Source organism: Salvelinus namaycush, chromosome 22 (genome assembly GCF_016432855.1).
Source record: "Salvelinus namaycush isolate Seneca chromosome 22, SaNama_1.0, whole genome shotgun sequence".
Classification (NCBI taxonomy): domain Eukaryota; kingdom Metazoa; phylum Chordata; class Actinopteri; order Salmoniformes; family Salmonidae; genus Salvelinus; species Salvelinus namaycush.
This window is the reverse complement of record NC_052328.1, coordinates 9,883,014-9,904,393: the sequence shown is the minus strand read 5'-3', so window position 1 is coordinate 9,904,393 and position 21,380 is coordinate 9,883,014. Positions and strand designations below refer to the sequence as shown.

Sequence of the window (21,380 nt, the reverse complement as noted above, 5' to 3'; positions counted from 1 at the left end):
AAGAGAAATAGGTCACAACCTCACAGCTACATCATCCGGTTACCACAACTGATGGATAGATGGTAGAATGGAGTGTTTCACAGCGTTCACGGTGAGACAGTCTGAATACAGGACATTGAACACTTCCAGGGAAGGGTTTGTTCCTTCTGATGCACAGTGAAAGAGGGTTGGGAATAAGTCTCTACGGTTTATAGTGATGGATCTTGAAAAGGCTTAAAAGAGTAACAATAGTCTTGTGTCAGAAGGGTGTTTTGGATCTTCTGGGTTCTGTGTTTCGTGAGAGGAAGTTCTGAGGTTTACAGAGGAACAGGTGATATGAGGTGATTAGTCAGTTCCCATGGTGACATGGGCGTAGCACGATGTACTACAGTACCCATAATGCTCTGTCACAGCGGCCGCACCTGGATGCCCTCTGACGACATACCGCCGCTCTTGGAGGTGGTGTCCAGGTGGTGCACGTCATTGCTGGCGATGATGAAGACAATGGAGGAGGAGCTGAAGGTCACCCTCTTCTTTGGTCGTTCCCCGCCTCTTCGGTGGGACATGACGATTGGGCGAATAGGCCGCTCGATGCTCCGGGCCAGGGGGCGGTCCTTGATGCTGCTCTGAATCCACGAGAGCTGGGAGCATAGCAGCTGCAGCAAGCAGCGCCGGAACTGCCAGAGGGACAGGAGGAGGAGAAGAGAGAGAGGAACTCAGTCAGGGTCTCAATTTAATGTTGAGACTTAGAAAAGTAGAATACACAAGGTGTAATTTCGAAATTTGGTTGTGCACCAGCAGTTTTCCTCGTTACGTCAGTCACTGACAGTCACTCAATTAGCCTATGTTAGCTAAACATTTTTAGATTGCTAGGTACGTTAGTCTAGCGGCTGTACATATCTGCTCATAATTCCATGGCGTTATTTGATATTATTTTATAGTATGAAGAATACAATTGAATAAAGCTGAATAAAATAGTCTCCAAACGATCTGAGGGAGTGCGCACATGCAGCTAATCTGTGCTGAGCTGTTAACAAAGAAATAGGTACTCCTATTTGCTTAATTTAGAGTTACTAATGTAACTTTAGTTGCTCTACAAACGTTGGGCTCTATGTTTTAGATTTGTAATACATTGTAAGGCTGCATGATGAGATTCTAATGATGATTTGAAAAAAGTTACTTGAATGGCATGAGATCTGCCTTGTTTTTTGAGCAGGCTGTACACACTCCAATAGTCTCTCATTCACAATTTGACAAGCACTTGATAATGCCTCGAATTTCACAGCAGCATCCCTTTGGGGCCGTAATGCACCCTTAAAAAATCAATGCCTTTTGCGGCCCGGAGTGCTGCGTTGTGCCCTTCTCCCTGAGTGTTCTGTGCAATTGGAAGCCCTCTCACTCACATGGCTCTCTGTCACGTGATCGGATCTTTCTCACAGGCTACAAATGAAGACAGACACATTGGGGACAAAACCTTGAGCGTCCTTCTTCATAAGGCTAGGTCCCTTTTTTCTCCACCTCCTGTCTGAATGACGTACCCAAAGTAAACTGCCTGTTACTCAGGCCCTGAATCCAGGATATGCATATAATTGGTACCATTGGAAAGAAAACACTTTGAAGTTTGTAGAAATGTTACAAATAATGTAGGAGAGTATAACACAATAGATATGGTAGGAGAAAATCCAAAGAAAAACCAACCACAATTTTTAGGGGGAGAGAGACCATGCTCATACACTGGAAAGAATAGGAAAATAATTAAATCTAGCTCCCAGTATGCAATTCCTATGGCTTCCACTGGGTGTCAGCACTCAATGTTCAAGGTTTCAGGCTTGTTTCTTCCAAAATGAGTAAGAATAATGAGTTTTACTACAGGGACACAGACTTGGAAATTCGTGTATGCGCACGCGATGAAGAGGACACGCACCTGCTAATATCGTTTTCCTATTGTACATACTTCTTTCCGTATGAAATATTATAGTTTAATTACATTTTAGGGTATCTGAGGATTAAATAGAAATGTATTTTGACTTGTTGAAACAAAGTTTAGGGGTAGATTTTCAGATTCCTATCTTGGAAAGTAGAACGAGTGAATTACTCAAATCGATGGCGCCAACTAAACTAACTTTTTGGGATATAAAGAAGGATTTTATCTAACAAAACGATACTACATGTTATAGCTGGGACCCTTTGGATGACAAATCAGAGGAAGATTTTCAAAAAGTAAGTGAATATTTAATCGCTATTTGTGAAATTATGAAACCTGTGCCGGTGGAAAAATATTTTGATGTGGGGCGCCGTCCTCAAACAACCGCATGGCATGCTTTCGCTGTAAAGCCTACTGTAAATCGGACAGTGCAGTTAGATCAACAAGAATTAAAGCTTTCAACCGATATAAGACACTTGTATGTAGATAAATGTTTAATATCCATAATTTTGATGATTATTTATTTGAATTGCGCGCCCTCCAGTTTCACTGGAAGTTGTCCCACTAGCGGGACACTTAACCCGAAAGAGGATTTATCCAATTTCGAGGTGCATATTGGAAGAACTGTCCACATTTACTTTTTGTCAGCCAACAAGATGAGTAGGCATAACAAACAGCAAAAGCACTAGCCTATGTCAATCTACTATCCCCCATAGAACAAAAGTCGACCTATTCTATTCTGTACAATAAATAAATATTCCAAACACAGTCTGGGACAGATGTGGGATGCAATAGATCACAAATGAATACAACCACTAGCATCCCAAAAACGTTTTTATGCAATGTGGCTGACGCAACAGATCAGAACGTTTAGCTTAAAATGTTGATAAACTATTAGGCTATTTCTTCACATTATAAGCGCAGCAATGCGCACATGGTAGTAGGCTATAAGCGGAAAACACTATATCAAAAGTGACCGCCAATGCAATTATGCATGTAATGTTTTAATTATAAAGCTGCATTTTTATGGTGAAATTATCCTCCCCAAAGTTGAAACTCACACGCTGCTGTTAGGCTCTACACCCCTCGTAAAGCAGATTAATGTTCTTAATTTTAAGAAGTTATTTGGCCACTTACGTTGTGATACAAACATTATTAAAACATATAGGCCTATAGGCTAGGTGTGCGACTATGATTCGAACAAGTCGCAAAAAAAGGGGTGAGAGTGACTAACAAAATCAATGGGGCGTGTGCCCTGCGTGTCAGTCAGTAATTCGGCATTCAAGGTTTAAATAGTTGGCTAGAGTAAGGCTGTTGCTGTGACCGTATTACCACCACACCGGCGGTCACGAGTCATGAAGGCTGTCAAATTCCACATGACTGTTTAGTCATTGGTAACTAGGCTTCTCCAAGCTCTGATGCTGCTAATGGTCATTAGTAGCCTACCAAACGTGTTAACTGCCTGGTACTCAGCACTCTCACCCAGATATCATATGAACATGGCATAAATCATGGCATAATTTATTAAATCTACAAAGTTTTCTCTCTGAACCAAGGCAAAATGTATAGAATTGCAGGAAATTTGCTTTAAATCAGCTAAATGTTATCGCTGCCCATGTCAAAATGAGTAGAATTGCATGAAATGTGTTTTTAAAACTGCAAAAATGTCTCTCCACCCCATGGCATAATGTGTTTTTATTTGTTTTAATTGGCTTTAAAACTGAAACAATTTTTGTACGCCTCATGGCAAAATGTGTAGAATGGCAGGAAAATGACTTTAAAACTGTAACATTATTCTCTCCACTGTCAAGAGGGGGGCAGCTTAAATGTTTTGCCCACTAGGTGGGGGCGCGCCTAACCAAATCTCACTTAGGGCACAATGAGGTCTGAAAACAACAGGCAAACCTTCATTTTGAAGTGTGATTTTCCCTTAAATTTGGAAAAGGGCTTGTTTCAAAGCATTTCCTCTATCCGTATAGGTGTGTCAGGGGTCCCCTCACCTTTCTGCTCATGAACATGTAGATGAGAGGGTTATAGGTCGTGCTGGATTTAGCGAAGAAGGAGGGGATGATGGCGATGGCGGGGGTGACCATGCTCTTCCTGCCAAAGGCTTCCATCATGGACACCACGGCATATGGTGTCCAGCACACCAGGAAACAGGAAATCATCAGCAAGAACATGACAGCCACCTTCTTCTCATAGCGCAGGATCTTAATGATCTGCACTGTCTGAAGGTCCTGGATGGAGCGGAGCTGTAGGGAATGACAACAGGAAAGAATCTCATCACTTACCAACATTGTCTCCTTAGAATATGTCAACAAATTGGGACATACTGTATAACCATTGCAGTTATATGTCCCTTCCACTGACATATTAGTTATAAACTGAGTATACAATAAGATTAAGAACACCTGCTCTTTCCATGACATAGACCAGTGATCAACAACCAGTGGTCAAGATCCCTTTCACAGTCAAAAAGCAAGCTGAGATCTACCGCTCAGATTTTTTTTTAAACATTTAATTTATTTCACCTTTATTTAACCAGGTAGACCAGTTGAGAACAAGTTCTCATTTACAACTGCGACCTGGCCAAGATAAAGCAAAGCAGTGAGACACAAACAACAACACAGTTACACATTGAATAAACAAACGTACAGTCAATAACACATTAGAAAATATCGATATACAGTGTGCGAATGAGGTAAGATTATGGGTATGACTTAAAACATGACTTAAACAATGTAACATTAACCTAATAAAAATAAAGGTTCTGTAGGAATGATGTACCACCCTGCATCCCACTGCTGACTTGCCTCTGAAGTTAATCAGGGTTGGTCCTGGATGGGAGACCAGATGCTGCTGGAAGTGGTGTTGGATTGCCAGTAGGAGGCACTCTATCATCAGGTCTAAAAAAATATCCCAATCCCCCAAGGCAGTGATTGGGGACATTGCCCTGTGTAGGGTGCTGTCTTTTGGATGGGATGTTAAATGGGTGACCTGACTCTCTGTGGTCACTAAAGATCCCACGGCACTTATCGTAAGAGTAGGGGTGTTAAACCCGGTGTCCTGGCTAAATTATCATTCTGACCCTCATACCATCATGGCCACCTAATAATACCCAGCTTCCAATTGGCTCATTCATCCTCCTTCCTCTCCCCTGTAACTATTCCCCAGGTTGTTGCTGAGAATGTGTTCTCAGTCAACTTACCTGGTAAAATAAGGGTGAAAAGGTGTTTGGGCAGTAGGCCATTATCACAGCATATTGGCTATATCCCTCTCCTGACAATATTGTTATTCTCAGACCATATTAAATTTAAAAACTTGAGCTTTGATAACAAAATAAATCAGTTGGTGTAGCACTTGCGAGGCACTGCGGACCATGAATTGAAATAATAAAAATTGTTATTTTACTGGACTGATGCTTTCTGTATCTGATGGTCATGATGCTTTCAAGACAACTGGGAAATCAGAAAATAACCGAAGTTAAATCATGAAGTCAGTGATCTTCAAGTCGGAAAGTCTAGAAAGATGCTCGAGTTTCCAACTTGGAATTCTGAGTTGGATAAACGTTCATAACGATTTTAACCAGTTAGATGTCATTTTTTTTTTTACAAGTTCCCAGTTGTCTTGAACGCACTTAAGTCGGAAGCTGGAGATTTTCGAGTTCCCAGTTATTTTGAACACGGCATTAGTCTCAGCGGAGGGAGAGAGCAGCAGAGGGTCCGCATCTCACGGTCCCTGCTCTCTCCTTCCTTTCTACCAGTGAGACTGACCAGAGAGAGTGGACCGTCTTCCACCTGATGGTGAAACTCGAGTCGCACCATATCTGCCTCAGTCATGCACAAATTCATGTTGTTCCTATGACCAGAGAATGTGAAATATTCCTTGATATTAAAGTAGACCTCCCGGGTGGCACAGTGGTCTAGGGCACTGCATCGCAGTGCTAGCTGCGCCACCAGAGTCTCTGGGTTCGCGCCCAGGCTGGGCTGGGTTCGCGCCCAGGCTCTGTCGCAGCCGGCCGCAACCGGGAGGTCCGTGGGGCGACGCACAATTGGCATAGCGTCGTCCGGGTTAGGGAGGGTTTGGCCGGTAGGGATATCCTTGTCTCAGTATGTAAAAATGTAATAAAATGTATGCACTCTACTGTAAGTCGCTCTGGATAAGAGCGTCTGCTAAATGACTAAAATGTAAAAAATGTAGACAAGACGAGCTGCTAATAATAATACAAATGCAGGCCTATCGATACACTTGGCTCCTCATTCATTGCAGCTGCAGCACAAGTGGAAGTAAGGAAAAGCATGTTTCATGTTATGTAATAGTGTTGAATAAAAACAGTGTTGACAGTGCTGAATAAAAACTTAAACATGAACTCACTCATAAAAACAGCAGCTCTTTGCTGTATTCTTTGACAGTCTCTCTGTGGTCATGGTTTTAAAAGTGATTAAATCTGACGTAGGATAGTATCAAACGGTGCTGTGGCCAGGGGTCGTGGAAGCTCTGTCCGAATGGTGATTTGACAGAGCAGACATGGTAATAGACAGAGCAGACATTACTGAGTCACCACTAAATGGCAATGGTCAGAAAATGTCTAAGAATGTCTATAGAATGTTGTAATATACTATAGAATACTAAAGTAAATACACTAAGTATTAGCCGCAAAAAAGCACTGTAGTAAATATCACAGTTATGTCTGCAAAAACACTACACTTATTTAACTACAGTATTTCATTTGCATATACCCTGCTCATTCCCCTCCCCCATGTCGCAATTTGTGCTAATCCTTTCTGCCCGCTCCTGTCGGCAATGGAAAAACAAACACAAACAACATCTTCAACCACCTACCCACAATCACACAGCACCATGCCCTCCCAGTATCCTGAAGAGCAAGTTTCCATCCCCTATTTTGTTTTATTTCTAATAAAGACATTAAATCCCTAAAATGTCATTTGTAGGCTACCTCCTCATTTTGACATTGTTTGGTTGAGTTTCCTTTGTTTGTCACGCGTCCTTGTTGATTGTAAGAATCAACCGACCTTTAATTTACGCCTTTTATTTAAATGAATCATGCAGATGTATCTGTTGATTTAGGCTGTCATTGTTTATATTTTCCGGTCAGCTTTTCAGTTTGCCAATTGATTTGAATTTGATGTAGGTATTGGAAGTCGGCTTTGTTGTTACTTGATAGCTTGTATTTTTGTCTTTGTTGTGTATACTGTATTGTCTTACCGGTATGTAGGCCTAGGCACACACAAAAACGTTTAATCTGAACTGAATATCTGAGTCTCAGGTGGGCATAACAGAACATTGACCTTTGGTTATGCATCAGCATGGGCATAGAGAATCTGTGCAGACCAGACAGGGAGAGCAGAGATTCCTGAGTCACCACTAATGGTCTGAATGGCAATGGTCAGAAAATGTCTAAACGGATTGAAACTGCTCTATCGTCTTGGTAGACCAATTAAACGAGTCAGTCAGTCAGTCAGTCACTCCTTACTACCCTAAATAATTGTTAATCAATTATGGACCACGAACTGACTTGGCCCCACTTCCTGACATTGATAGTCATGGAAACTTTGATTGGGGCATAATTTATGAAGAGTTCTCACATAACAGTCTTTTAAAGCTCGCCAAAGTGTTTCTCTTGAGAAGGATACAATACTCCAGAGCTTGCACATATAGAAACCTCTCTTTGATGGTCTTACGAAGCCCAGTAGTAATCAGCATTCTCTAAGACTGCAGTTCACTGAGGTTTCCCTATAATGTTGAGTCAGAGGTTCATGCTGAGTTTCTCAAGGGTTCTCAGAGCACTCTCAACAAACATGGGCAGGGGAAGGGCAGATCTTTAGTGGTTGAGGGAAGCCTTGATGTCTTGGGGACCTGGGACTGTTTATTTAAAAATAAATAAAAAAACACCTTTATTTAACCAGGTAAACTAGTTGAGAACAAGTTCTCATTTACAACTGCGACCTGGCCAAGATAAAGCAAAGCAGTGCGACACAGAGTTACACATGGAATAAACAAGCGTACAGTCAGTAACACAATAGAAAAAAAGAAAGTCTATATACAGTGTGTGCAAATAGCGTGAGGAAGTAAGGCAATAAATAGGCCATAGTAGTGAAGTATTTTCAATTTAGCAGATTAACACTGGAGTGATAAATGAGCAGATGATGATGTGCAAGTAGAGATACTGGTGTGCAAAAGAGCAGAAAAGTAAATAAAAACAATATGGGGATGAGGTAGGTAGATTGGGTGGGCTATTTACAGATGGACTATGTACAGCTGCAGCGATCGGTGCTGTGCAGAAAGTAATGGCTTACTTCCTTAAATGTTGTAAATACTTAAAGAAGCAAAGACAGGCACAGTGGAGGCAGCGGTGCCAAGCCGTTGCACAGATACCGCTAAACATCTGGGTGAATTGACTACACCCACATTAATTTATTTTACTTTAGAGTAAACTGTAGAATACTGTAGAATACTATACTACACACTGTAGTATCCCTCTATCATGTGTAGTACTTACTATAGAATGTTGTAATATACTGTAGAATACTGTTCTATATTAAATACTAGAGTATTATCCGCAAAAAAAGTACTGTAGTAAATACTACAGTAATGTCCGCAAAAACGCTACAGTCCGCAAAACACTACACTTTTTTAACTACAGTATTTAATTTGCATATACCGTGCCCATTCCCCTCCCTATGTGGCAATTTGTGCCACCCATGAGTGAGAAATATACATTCCAAGTATAGACCATATATTGTGTTCCCTACAGGTTTGAGAACTGTGTGTAATTCTCTCTGCCCGCTCCTGTTGGAAGATGGAAACACAATCAACATCCTCAACCAACTATCCACAATCACAAAGCACCACACTCTCCAAGTGACCTGAAGAGCAAGTTTCCATCCCATATTTTTTAAATTTCTAATAAATATTTAATATATATTAAATCCCACTCCCAACTCAAACCCTTACCCTAAACCGGGTCCGTATCTGATTCCCAACCCTACCCCCTAAACCTTACCCTAAACCGGGCTCTTATAATAGTAATTTATACCATAGTATACTATAGTATTTTATCAGATTAGTTTATGGACACACAAGCACGCAAACACACGCATGCACGCACACACACAAGCATGTGTGAAAACGCGCAGAGCCCCCCACACCATACTATACTCTCCATAGTAACCGTGCGGTCCACTGCTGAGTGAACCCACTTTAACCCCTATTATCCTCACAGGTAACCCTCTATGCAGGGTGGTAAAGTGGTACATCAGGATGATTTGAAGCACTTAAGAGTGAGGAAGGAGGAAGGAAGAATGGAGGAAATGTAGATACATTTGGAAAGGTAAGTGAAAGATAAAAGGAAAAAGATCAAGTGGTGGTCATTCCCTGTGATAATGGAACAAAAATGTCCATGAAAGTTTGTACTTCGCAAAGAAAATGCAGGTTGGCATTTATTGTCATGAATCTTGCCCTGGAGGCAGCACTGCAGAGTGGTCACTATCTGGCACTGCCACAAAGTAATAACATCTGATTTTAAACCTAGCTCTAACCTTAACCCTAACCTTAACCACACTGCTAACTCTACTGCCTAAATCTAAACTTAAATTAAGACCAAAAAGGTCATTTTTGTTTTCATGATTTTTTACGACATAGCAAATTTTGACTTTGCAGCTGGCCCATCTAGCGGAAATCAATAAGTTCTGCCTCCAGCGCAAGAGCCATGACAATATATCAACCTGCATAGAAAATGTCCTCAGGAGGAAAGGTTTTTCTATATCCTGTATTAGGCATTAGCGTCTATGATTAGTTTGGTTCTGTTCAGTTCACTTTATCGGCCTTACTTGGTCAGATTTTTTCAATTGTATTTATTTATTTACTCTTGAGCTCTTTAAAGGCCCCGTGCAGTCAAAAACGTGATTTCCGGTGTTTTATATATATTTCCACACTATGAGGTTAATAATACTGTGAAATTGTGGAAATGATGATAATGCCCTTTTAGCGTAAGCGCTGTTTGAAAAGACTTTTGTCCTGCGTGGTGACGTCACCAGGTGGCAAATTAGTTAAAGGTCCATTGCAGCCATTTTTATCTCAAAATCAAATCATTTCTGGGTACCAATTAAGTACTTTACTGTGATTGTTTTCAATTAAAGTGGTCAAAAAGAAACAAAAAAAACTTCTTAGCAAATAGCAATTTCTCAAGCAAAAATGTTGCTAAGACTATCTGGGAGTGGTCTGAGTGGGGAGGGGAAAACTGAAAACTGGCTGTTATTGGCAGAGGTTTGGAACTCTCATTCTGTCAAAAACAAGTTTTCCCTTGTTATATCTATATGTATTTCCACACTATGAGGTAGGAATAATACTGTGAAATTGTGGAAATGATGATAATGCCCTTTTAGCATAAGAGCAGTTTGAAAAGACCGCCTGTAATTTCAGCCTGTTTTGGTGGGATGGAGTTTTGGCCTGGCTGGTGACATCACCAGGTGGTAAATTAGTTAATAGACCAACAAAACAATCACAAGGTACATAATTGTTTCCCAGAAATGATTTGATATTGAGATAAAAATGGCTGCATTGGACCTTTACGTTAAAAGACGATCGACATAAACCACACTGACATAAACATGAAGCAACAGAAGAAAATGGAAGGGAGAGACGAGCGACACTATCTCGTCCTTCTTCTTACCATTCGCACCGTGTAGAGAATGTTCATATAGCAGTAAATCATAATGCCCACAGGGACAAAGAAGCAGGCCAGGAGAAAGAGGAGAATGAAGGAGGCGTCGATAGGGTCCTTGGATGTCCAGTCCAGGGAGCAGCCTAACTGGTGGATCTCCAGAGTGTAGCGGTTCCAACCCAGGAGAGGGGCCCCTGTCCAGGCCAGGGAGTAGAGCCAGATGTGGGTGATGCACCTCCAGGCCCAGGGGAAGTCCACCACCTGAGCATAGACCACCCGGATGTAGCGCTCGTAGGCCAGAGCTGAGAGACTCATGATGGACACGATGCCTGGAAGGGAGGGAGATGAGTGATGATGCTGAGTAATGACTTCCGAATCTGGGTTATGCAATATCTATATGTAGGTCCTGATTAGTACTGCAATTGGTTATTACAGTTATTACTCAGTCCTCATCAATATTTTCCCAATGTATAATCAGTAATCATAAATATCCTCTTAGCAAGAGAAGTAATAGGAGAGGTGTCCTGTTGTTTGTGCACTTGATTCTGTCAACACACAGAACCGCATCATTTCGATCAAATCACACATTCCACCTTTAACAATTTCCATAAAACATAAAACCAAGTGTTGCAGCACAGGTGTGTTGCAATATCAGGGGAGATGTCCAAGCACAGAGTGTCACTGCACACTGCAACACAACTAATACATAACATGTCTGTACAGATCAAACTGACAGGACCACACTGCATGAGTACAATGGGTGTAACAGGTGCAGGATGTCCTGAGATAGCCATCCAAATTTAGACTGTTGAAGAATGTGAGAGTTGCTTCACATGCTGTAGTAGATTAACGTGGTATCAATACTCTGTGCCATTCATCTCTTTCTGAGGGGCTTTAGTGTGCCTGTATGCTAATCATCATTCATTGTTATATTAACCAACATCTTCTTCAGTGTCTCTGCAAAATTGTACTGTAGTGAGCTGCAATGCGGGCATCAAAGTCAAATTACCACCCCCATCCATCCTACAAGAGTGAACCGTTTATTTTTGGAGGCAACAAATAACATGTAATGTAAATAAATAAAAAAGTAAATAGTTTACAATATATGAAGACATTGGACAGCTGAGAAAAGTCCCCCATATAAGTATATTGGACAATATTGCACTTAGCCTACAGTAGGTTACATGTGCCTGAGAGAGATACTGGGAAAGAGAGAGCGAGAAAGAGCGAGAGAGAAAGAGGGAGCGAGAGAGTGAGAGAGCGCAGAGGGCGTGAAGGTTGCACTAACCACCTCATTAGCAGACCTCTTCATTAATAAGTGATGATTCCTATAATAAATAGGGAAGAGACAGTTATGTGATTGCACAATTATTTATCTTGCTCGCTTTAAGCCCTCAATGACGATAATTATATAGCTGAAATGGGTCGGGAAAAAAGAACCTGAACTGTATGGATAGCCATTTTATCATCTATTCACTGCATTTTTAATATCATTTTTTATCAATCTTTTTATTATCGATATCAATAATTCCCCATAGGATTCAACGGAGTAACAACTCAACATTAGGAAAGTGTTCTTAATGTTTCGTACACTCAGTGTAATAAGATGAGTATTGTGGTGGCAACATCATGTTATGGGTGTGCTTGTTACCGCCAGGCCCTAAAGGATCAAAAGAAATATGAGATGAGCAAATGACAGGCAAAATGTTTTAGGAAAACCTAAAACTTTATTTTATTTTCAGCAGAACAATTACACACCAGAATGGCTTTCCAAGAGGTGTTGAGTATTCAAATTTACTAAGCTTGAATAAGCGCCAAACCCAGATTCGTCCGTCGGACTGCCAGATGGTGTAGCGTGATTTATCAGTCCAGAAAACATTTCATGAAGCTCCCGACGAACAGTTATTCTGCTGACGTTGCTTCCAGAGGCAGTTTGGAACTCGGTAGTGAGTGTTACAACTGAGGACAGACAATTTTTATGTGCAGCACCCGGCGGTCCGGTTCGGTGAGCTTGTGTGGCCTACCACTTTGCGGCTGAGCCGTTGTTGCTCCTAGACGTTTCCACTTCACAATAACAGCAGTTACAGTTACTGCCAAAGTTTGTCTATGTAGATTGCATGACTGTGTGCTCGGTTTTATACACCTGTCAGCAACATGTGTGGCTGAAATAGCCGAATCCACTAATTTGAAGGGGTGTCCACATACTTTTGTATATATAGTGTATTTAACATGCACTAAAGACGCAATCAGCAATTTAAATCAACCCCTGGAATTGATACAAACATTCTTGAACATACTGTACTTATGTCATAGTCTACCCATGAAATGAATATACAGTTGAAGTCAGAAGTTTACATATAGTTAGTCATTAAAACTCATTTTTCAACCACTCCACAAATTTCTTGTTAACAAACTATAGTTTTGGCAAGTCGGTTAGGACATCTACTTTGTGCATGACACAAGTAATTTTTCCAACAATTGTTAACAGACAGATTATTTCACATGTAATTCACTGTATCACAATTCCAGTGGGTCAGAAGTTTGCATACACTAAGTTGACTGTGCTTTAAACAGCTTAGAAAATTCCAGAAAATTATGTAATGGCTGTAGAAGCTTCTGATAGGCTAATTGACATAATTTGAGTCAATTGGAGGTGTACCTGTGGATGTATTGCAAGGCCTACCTTCAAACTCAGTGCCTCTTTGCTTGACATCATGGGAAAATCAAAAGAAATCAGCCAAGACCTCAGAAAAAAAATTGTAGACCTCCACAAGTTTGGTTCATCCTTGGGAGCAATTTCCAAACGCCTGAAGGTACCAAGTTCATCTGTACAAACAATAGTACGCAAGTATAAACACCATGGGACCACGTAGCCGTCATACCGCTCAGGAAGGAGACGCGTTCTGTCTCCTAGAGATGAACGTACTTTGGTGCGAAAAGTGCAAATCAGTCCCAGAACAACAGCAAAGGACCTTGTGAAGATGCTGGAGGAAACAGGTACAAAAGTATCTATATACACAGTAAAACGAGTCCTATATCGTCATAACCTGAAAGGCCGCTCAGCAAGGAAGAAGCCACTGCTCCAAAACTGACATAAAAAAGCCAGACTACGGTTTGCAACTGCACATGGGGACAAAGATCGTACTTTTTGGAGAAATGTCCTCTGGTCTGATGAAACAAAAATAGAACTGTTTGGCCATAAGGACCATCGTTGCTGATTTCAACTCTCTAGAGACCGCAGGAGCGGTAGAGATACTCTTAATGATCGGCTATGAAAAGCCAACTGACATTTACTCCTGATTATTATTTGACCATGCTGGTCATTTATGAACATTTGAACATCTTGGCCATGTTCTGTTATAATCTCCACCCGGCACAGCCAGAAGAGGACTGGCCACCCCTCATAGCCTGGTTCCTCTCTAGGTTTCTTCCTAGGTTTTGGCCTTTCTAGGGAGTTTTTCCTAGCCGCCGTGCTTCTACACCTGCATTGCTTGCTGTTTGGGGTTTTAGGCTGGGTTTCTGTACAGCACTTCGAGATATTAGCTGATGTACGAAGGGCTATATAAAATAAATTTGATTTGATTTGATTTGGAGGAAAAAGGGGGAGGCTTGCAAGCCGAAGAACACTATCCCAAAACATGAAGCACGGGGGTGGCAGCATCATGTTGTCGGGGTGCTTTGCTGCAGGAGGGACTAGTGCACTTCACAAAATAGATGGCATCATGAGGCTGGAAAATTATGTGGATATATTAAAGCAACATCTCAAGACATCAGTCAGGAAGTTAAAGCTTGGTTGCAAATAGGTCTTCCAAATGGACAATGACCCCAAGCATACTTCCAAAGTTGTGCCAAAATGGCTTAAGGACAGCAAAGTCAAGGTATTGGACTGGCCATCACAAAGCCCTGACCTCAATCCTATAGAAAATTTGTGGGCAGAACTGAAAAAGTGTGTGCGAGCAAGGAGGCCTACAAATCTGACTCAGTCACAGATCGGGAGGCAGACACAGATCGGGATATAATTACACAGGTATTTCCGAGGTGTCCTTGACATGAACCAGCTTCATCCCCATAGCGGAAAAATGGCATTCATAAACATCCACAACCATATAAAGACTGGTTTCATAAATAAATAGGGAGAAAGTGGGCTAAACGGTTCTTCCTTAGAATAAGATGCGTAGTAAATGTCCCGTGTAACATTCGAAATAGTATATACAAGGATCACAGAGTTCTGAAAATGTAATACCCCCAAAGACTAATCTGAAATACACAAACATGGAACACAAATTAAATGAAAAGGCTGCCACAAAACATATTGGATTAGGCCTATTTAAATAAGTAAACATCTTTTTTAATTTTATTTTAGATTAATGTGTGAATCTAGGTAAGACACCCAAAGCACAGAAGCTCAGATACTGACCAAATAAACTGTTGCTGAATCCGTCCCAGACGCATGTTGCCGCGTTCCAGTCCCATCCGCCTTTGATGCACGAAACAAACGTAAAGTTAATTCCAATGACAGACACCAACAAGTCACTTATACTTATGTTTACTATTAACAAATTTGTGGGCGTCCGGAGTCTCTTGAATCTGTAGTACAGCATGATGACAATAATATTGTTGCAAAATCCGAAGAGTCCAATTGTTCCGATAGCAAAGGCAAGGAGTTTGTAAGTACCAACCGCAAATATATATTCTTCTGTATTCCTTCCAGTTCTAGTGAAATTCGCAGGATTCATTGCTTGAATAACATTGTGCTGCGCGCCTTGACCTGTCTAGTGTGGTGAGGAGGGAAGATCCGCGCCGCAGTTGGATTACTGATGCTGATCTAAACGAGTTAAACCTGCGACATCTCATTGGAGAAATTAGGGCTATTCTCCTGAGGATGGTTGGCTATCTCAAATGTATTTCTCGAGCAGTTAGATCTCCCGCAGTCGTCATCCGTCACGTTAATTAGTTGACAGCCACTGTAGACCTACTGTACTTCCTGACTGGTAAAGTTAGCTTACCCGCAATGGCGCACACAGTACAAACAGTGCATGCTACTACTGTGTGTTGCCACATCGTTTCATAAAACTTTGCCTTTTCGTCTCACAAACATGTTGATAAGTGCATGAGGTTTGCTTGAATAGCCTAGAACTCCCTGATGGGAATTTCAGAATTGAATGTGAGTGTCATCATACAGCAAACCACAAGATGCACATTCATTATCTTCAGTCAAATTTAAGGGCTGTACAAATTGCCATGGTCAGCGGATGTCCTACTGAATGCAAGTTCAGGAGGTTATCAATCATAAAAAAAAAAACATCTGATCTGTTGGATGGAAGCCAGTCCATTCATATTATTAGACTAGAAGCTTGAAGGTGGCTTGCTTTTCAGTCGTGCTGTGCTTTCAGACATGTTGAAGACTTTCCTCAACCCTTGTGACCCACAGCTTTTTTCTAAAAAACCTAGGTGTTCTAAAGATTGTTATGGTGCCTGCTTTTAGGTACACTTTTATTTATTTATTTCACCTTTACTTAACCAGGTAGGCCAGTTGAGAACAAGTTCTCATTTACAACTGCGACCTGGCCAAGATAAAGCAAAGCAGTGCGACACAAACAACAACACAGAGTTACACATAAACAAACGTACGGGCAACAACAGAAAATAAAAATAAAATAGAAAAATCTATCTACAGTGTGTGCAAATGTAGAAGAGTAGGGAGGTAGGCAATAAATAGGCCCTAGAGGTGAAAATAATTACAATGTAGCATTAATACTGGAGTGATAGATGTGCAGATGATGATGTGCAAGTAGAGATACTGGGGTGCAAAAGAGCAAGAGGGTAAGTAATAATATGGGGATGAGGTAGTTGGGTGTGCTATTTACAGATTGGCTGTGTACAGGTACAGTACGCTGCTCAGACAGCTGATGCTTAAAGTTGGAGAGGGAGATATAAGACGCCACTTGTCCATTTCCTCTCTCTTCGACCTTAATCCTTTGCTGAGTACAGTACTCTCTTACTCACACTCGCTCCCCCTCGCTCTAAAATGATTGACATCACAGAGTTTCAGTGCTTTCCCAAAAGGCTTGACTCCACAGAAACGTGTCTGTAGCCCCTCTTCCACACACAGCAGCAGGCTCCTCTTTTGTCATTTGTTTCCCAGCAGAAGCATGCCTTCGTGGGGTTATATAATGAGGGGTTGGGTTAAATGCGGAAGACACATTTCAGTTGAAGGCATGGTTCAGTTGAAGGGATACCGAGTAGGTTCCCCCTTTCCCTTTCCCTTTAATGCAACAGTCTCGCCTGTGGACATCACACTCAACCTCGACTGTCCACCTCCACTGTCCACTCAACTGTCAACCTTAACTGTCCACTAGCCATCACTAGTATGCCCTCATGTCCCCTCACATCACCTCCTGATGATGCCACACAGTGCTGGCTTGCTGTTGGCTAAAGTGCTGTCTGTTATCTCAGTGCTTTCTGCTGGATAGGGATGTTGGTGATGTTTACCCTTGTGTCACTCAGTCAAACCCTCTCCACTTGAACCTTAATGTAACTATTGTGCGAACTGTGTCCGCTCACTTCTCTTCAAAATTGACTGTCAGTTACTGAAGCATATTACTCTTGTTACACAAGTACAAACAAACATTTAGGAAGGAGACATTTGCATTTTATTGATATAAGCTCTGGGTCGATTAAGAGAGCTTGCTTCCTTCTTCTCCTCTTCCTGCTCCTGGTCCGTGCAGTGACTTTGGCTGTGTGACAGACAGGATTAGCCTGTCCTCCTAGACGATGTGACTCATTTGTAACTGTTTATCTCCCATGACACGACATGCCATTTTACTCCAGGCTCCTCTGTCTTAGGGGTCTTAAGACTCTTCCTTGCCTGACTGATGTTGCATGCATCTTCCATAATCCTAAAGCCTCTGTTACTTTACACCCATTCCAATTTCCTCAACAATCAAATGACCTTTTACCGTTTCAGACAGTTCTTGCTCTTTAGTTTTTAACTGTAAAAGAGCAACACATGATTGCATTTCTTAACCATCTCAATATGAACTTTGAATAAAACAAAGCAATATGGCCTCGTGAATAGGTCTGACAATATCTGTGTTTCCAGTCTGGAATTCAATTAATTCACATTTTCCCTCACAAATGTCATATATGGGGTAGGTCTACATAGGCTCCTGTACACTCTTAGAAAGAAAAGTGTGAAGTAGAACCATATAGGTTTCTTTGGCTTGTCTCCATAGAGGAACCCTTTTTGGTGCTAGGTAGAACCCTTTCCAAAGGGTTCTACCTAGAACCACCTATGAACGGTTCTTCATAGAACCCTCTGCAAAGAGTTGATCCTAGAACCCTCTATAAATGGTTCTACCAATAACTATTTTATTATCTCAAGGTTCTTCCTAGAACTTTCTATGAAGGGTTCTATTGAGAACCTTTTTATCTTTGAAGTGTTCTTCCTAGAACCCTCTATGAGTGGTTATACCAGGCTTATTAGCCTTTAAAAAAACTCTTTATGACAATAGATTACATATATTATATACAGCTCTGGAAAAAAATTAAGAGACCACTGCCAAATTATCAGTTTCTCTGGTTTTACTATTTATAGGTATGTTTGGGTAAAATTATTATTTTTGTTTTATTCTATAAACTACTGACAACATTTCTCCCAAATTGCAAATAAAAATATTGTCATTTAGAGCATTAATTTGCAGAAAATGACAACTGGCCAAAATAACAAAAAATATACAATGTTGTTAAACCTCAAGTAATGCTAAGAAAATAAGTTAATATTCATTTTTAAACTACACAATACTAATGTTTTAAGTTAGGAAGAGTTCAGAAATCAATATTTAGTGAAATAACCATGATTTTCAATCACAGCTTTCATGCGTCTTGGCATGCTCTCCACCAGTCTTTCACATTGATGTTGGGTGACTTTATACCACTCCTTGCGCAAAAATTCAAGCAGCTCGGCTTTGTTTGATGGCTTGTGACCATCCATCTTCCTCTTGATCACATTCTAGAGATTTTCAATGGGATTCAAGGTCAGGAGATTGGGCTGGCCATGACAGGGTCTTGATCTGGTGGTCCTCCATCCACACCTTGATTGACTTGGCTGTGTGGCATGGAGCATTGTCCTGTTGGAAAAACCAATCCTCAGAGTTGGGGAACATTGTCAGAGCAGAAGGAAGCAGGTTTTCTTCCAGGACAACCTTGTACATGGCTTGATTCATGTGTCCTTCACAAAGACAAATCTGCCCGATTCCAGCCTTGCTGAAGCACCCCCAGATCATCATCGATCCTCCACCAAATTTCACAGTGGGTACGAGACACTGTGGCTTGTAGGCCTCTCCAGGTCTCGCACCCACTGTGAAATTTGGTGGAGGATCGGTGATGATCTGGGGGTGCTTCAGCAAGGCTGGAATCGGGCAGATTTTAATCCCACGTTGTAACACAACAAAATGTAGAACAAGTCAAGGGGTGTGAATACTTTCTGAAGGCACTTTACATGCACATATAGGTACAGTCTTTGTAAACTGATTCAAATTGTCGTAATTCAATACATATTTGTTGGGCTATAAAACAGATGGTTTTAAGGAAGTTAGAACAGAGACCATGCTAAAAGGTTATTAAAACATCTTAAAGCCTTTCCTGCAGAGCACATAGCATGTCTACTGTACCTCTTCCAAACATTTCTTTCCCACTGTTCAAACAGACCACCTTTCAAAACACAAACAAATTAAGAGCAGGTGTGGCCAATTACTAGGCATGGTCAACACACCTGAAACACTCAAATTTCCAAGACAAACTACTGAAGTTGATGGTAAATGTATACATATATGGAATGGTTTGAATAATGACAGTTCTGGGTCCAATTAACACACAAGTAACACAATTACCCATTTAAAGAAGGTATAAGTGAAGATGCATTGAATGCAATAAAATGCCACCATCACAGGTTTTTAGGATAAAAAAGGTTCTGTGTAGAACCCTTTGTCTTACAAAGAACCCTTGTTTTCCAAAAAGGGTTCTTCAGATGAAAACGGTTCTTGGTAGAACCCTATACCTCTGCAAATAACTCTTTTGGAACCCTTTTTTCTAATAGTGTATCTGCATGTACAGATGTATTATCTTAATTTGATTTAACACTATTTTGTTGCTGAGAATTGTCCTGCACAGCAGGAAATTCTAACTTTTAGGCTATTTTAGTTTTAAAAAGGCTTCTAAAGTTTGTAATTTCAACTTTGAAATTTGATTTTCCCTCACAAAAAATAGATCAACCCCTAAAAAAATGTCCATTAATTATAATCCACATAATAATTTACATGTCCTATTTTCAAGCTGTAGCAAACTGGATCAAATTAAAATCCTACATCTGTAGCATAGAGATTTTTATTCTGTAGTATGAAGCCAGATAATAACCCAAATTTCGCTACATTTGTTGCTTACACATCCAGGACGAATAATGCCTGATAAAAATGCTAAAAATGACATTTGGACAACAAGTTTTAGGCACGCTGTGGAAAACAGACTGTGTTTAATTACTAGGCAAACAGCCTGTGGACAAGGAAGGGGATGCTAGCTAAGGAATATTGAAGTAAACAAGAAGAGAGAGTGTATTTTGGGTCTTCCTGCATCTGTCAGAAGACGTGGGTACACCGAAGGAAAAGCTTTCGGGCAGTACTGTAACATTATGTGACAGAACAGATTAGAGGTCGACCGATTAATCGGAATGGCCGATTAATTAGGGCTGATTTCAAGTTTTCATAACAATCGGAAATTGGTATTTTTGGACAACGATTTGGCTGATTTTATTTATTTTTATTATTATATATATATTTTTTACACCTTTATTTAACTAGGCAAGTCAGTTAAGAACACATTCTTATTTTCAATGACGGCCTAGGAACGGTGGGTTAACTGCCTTGTTCAGGGGCAGAACGACAGATTTTTACCTTGTCAGCTCGAGGATTCCTACATTGCACTCCACGAGGAGCCTGCATGGCAGGCTGACTACCTGTTACGAGGGCAGCAAGAAGCCAAGATAAGTTGCTAGCTAGCATTAAACATATAAAAAACAATCATTCTTCACATAATCACTAGTTAACTACACATGGTTGATGATATTACTAGTTTCTCTAGCGTGTCCTGCGTTGCATATAATCGATGCGGTGCCTGTTAATTTATCATCGAATCACAGCCTACTTCGCTAAACGGGTGATGATTTAGCACTGTCGTTGCACCAAACCTAACCATAAATATCAATGCCTTTCTTTAAAATCAATACACAAGTATATATTTTTAAACCTGCATATTTAGTTAATATTGCCTGCTAACATGAATTTCTTATAATTAGGGAAATTGTGTCACTTCTCTTGCGTTCCGTGCAAGCAGTCTGGGCCGCCTGGCTCGTTGCGAACACATAATTATGACATAACATTGAAGGTTGTACAATGTAACAGCAATATTTAGACTTGGGGATGCCACCCGTTAGATAAAATACGGAACGGTTCCGTATTTCACTGAAAGAATAAACGTTTTGTTTTCGAAATGATAGTTTCCGGATTCGACCATACTAATGACCAAAGGCTCGTATTTCTGTGTGTTATTATGTTATAATTAAGTCTATGATTTGATATTTGATAGAGCAGTCTGACTGAGCGATGGTAGGCAGCAGCAGGCTCGTACGCATTCATTCAAACAGCACTTTCGTGCATTTGCCAGCAGCTCTTCGCTGTACTTCAAGCATTGAGCTGTTTATGACTTCAAGCCTATCAACTCCCGAGATTAGGCTGGTGTAAC

The 21,380-nt window shown here is 40.8% G+C and overlaps 1 protein-coding gene across 1 annotated transcript; it reads right to left on the bottom strand.

Annotated features, from left to right (window-relative positions):
* Window positions 1-386: 386 nt before the first annotated feature.
* Window positions 387-15,322, bottom strand: LOC120017389 (opsin-3-like). The gene is made up of 4 exons (XM_038960138.1): window positions 15,004-15,322; window positions 10,596-10,915; window positions 3,904-4,155; window positions 387-656 (listed from the first exon to the last, which is right to left on the bottom strand). Exons 1-4 carry the CDS (start codon window positions 15,320-15,322, stop codon window positions 387-389), a joined length of 1,161 nt encoding a protein of 386 aa, XP_038816066.1.
* Between the last annotated feature and the right edge of the window lie 6,058 nt (window positions 15,323-21,380).

Excerpts from the sequence above, each read along its gene's own strand:
- LOC120017389 (XM_038960138.1), bottom strand. The coding sequence starts at position 15,322 with ATGAATCCTGCGAATTTCACTAGAACTGGAAGGAATACAGAAGAATAT. Across the intron at positions 4,156-10,595 it reads TTCTCTACACGGTGCGAATG|CTCCGCTCCATCCAGGACCT; the intron begins GTAAGAAGAAGG and ends CATTCCCTACAG. Across the intron at positions 657-3,903 it reads ACATGTTCATGAGCAGAAAG|TTCCGGCGCTGCTTGCTGCA; the intron begins GTGAGGGGACCC and ends TCCCTCTGGCAG.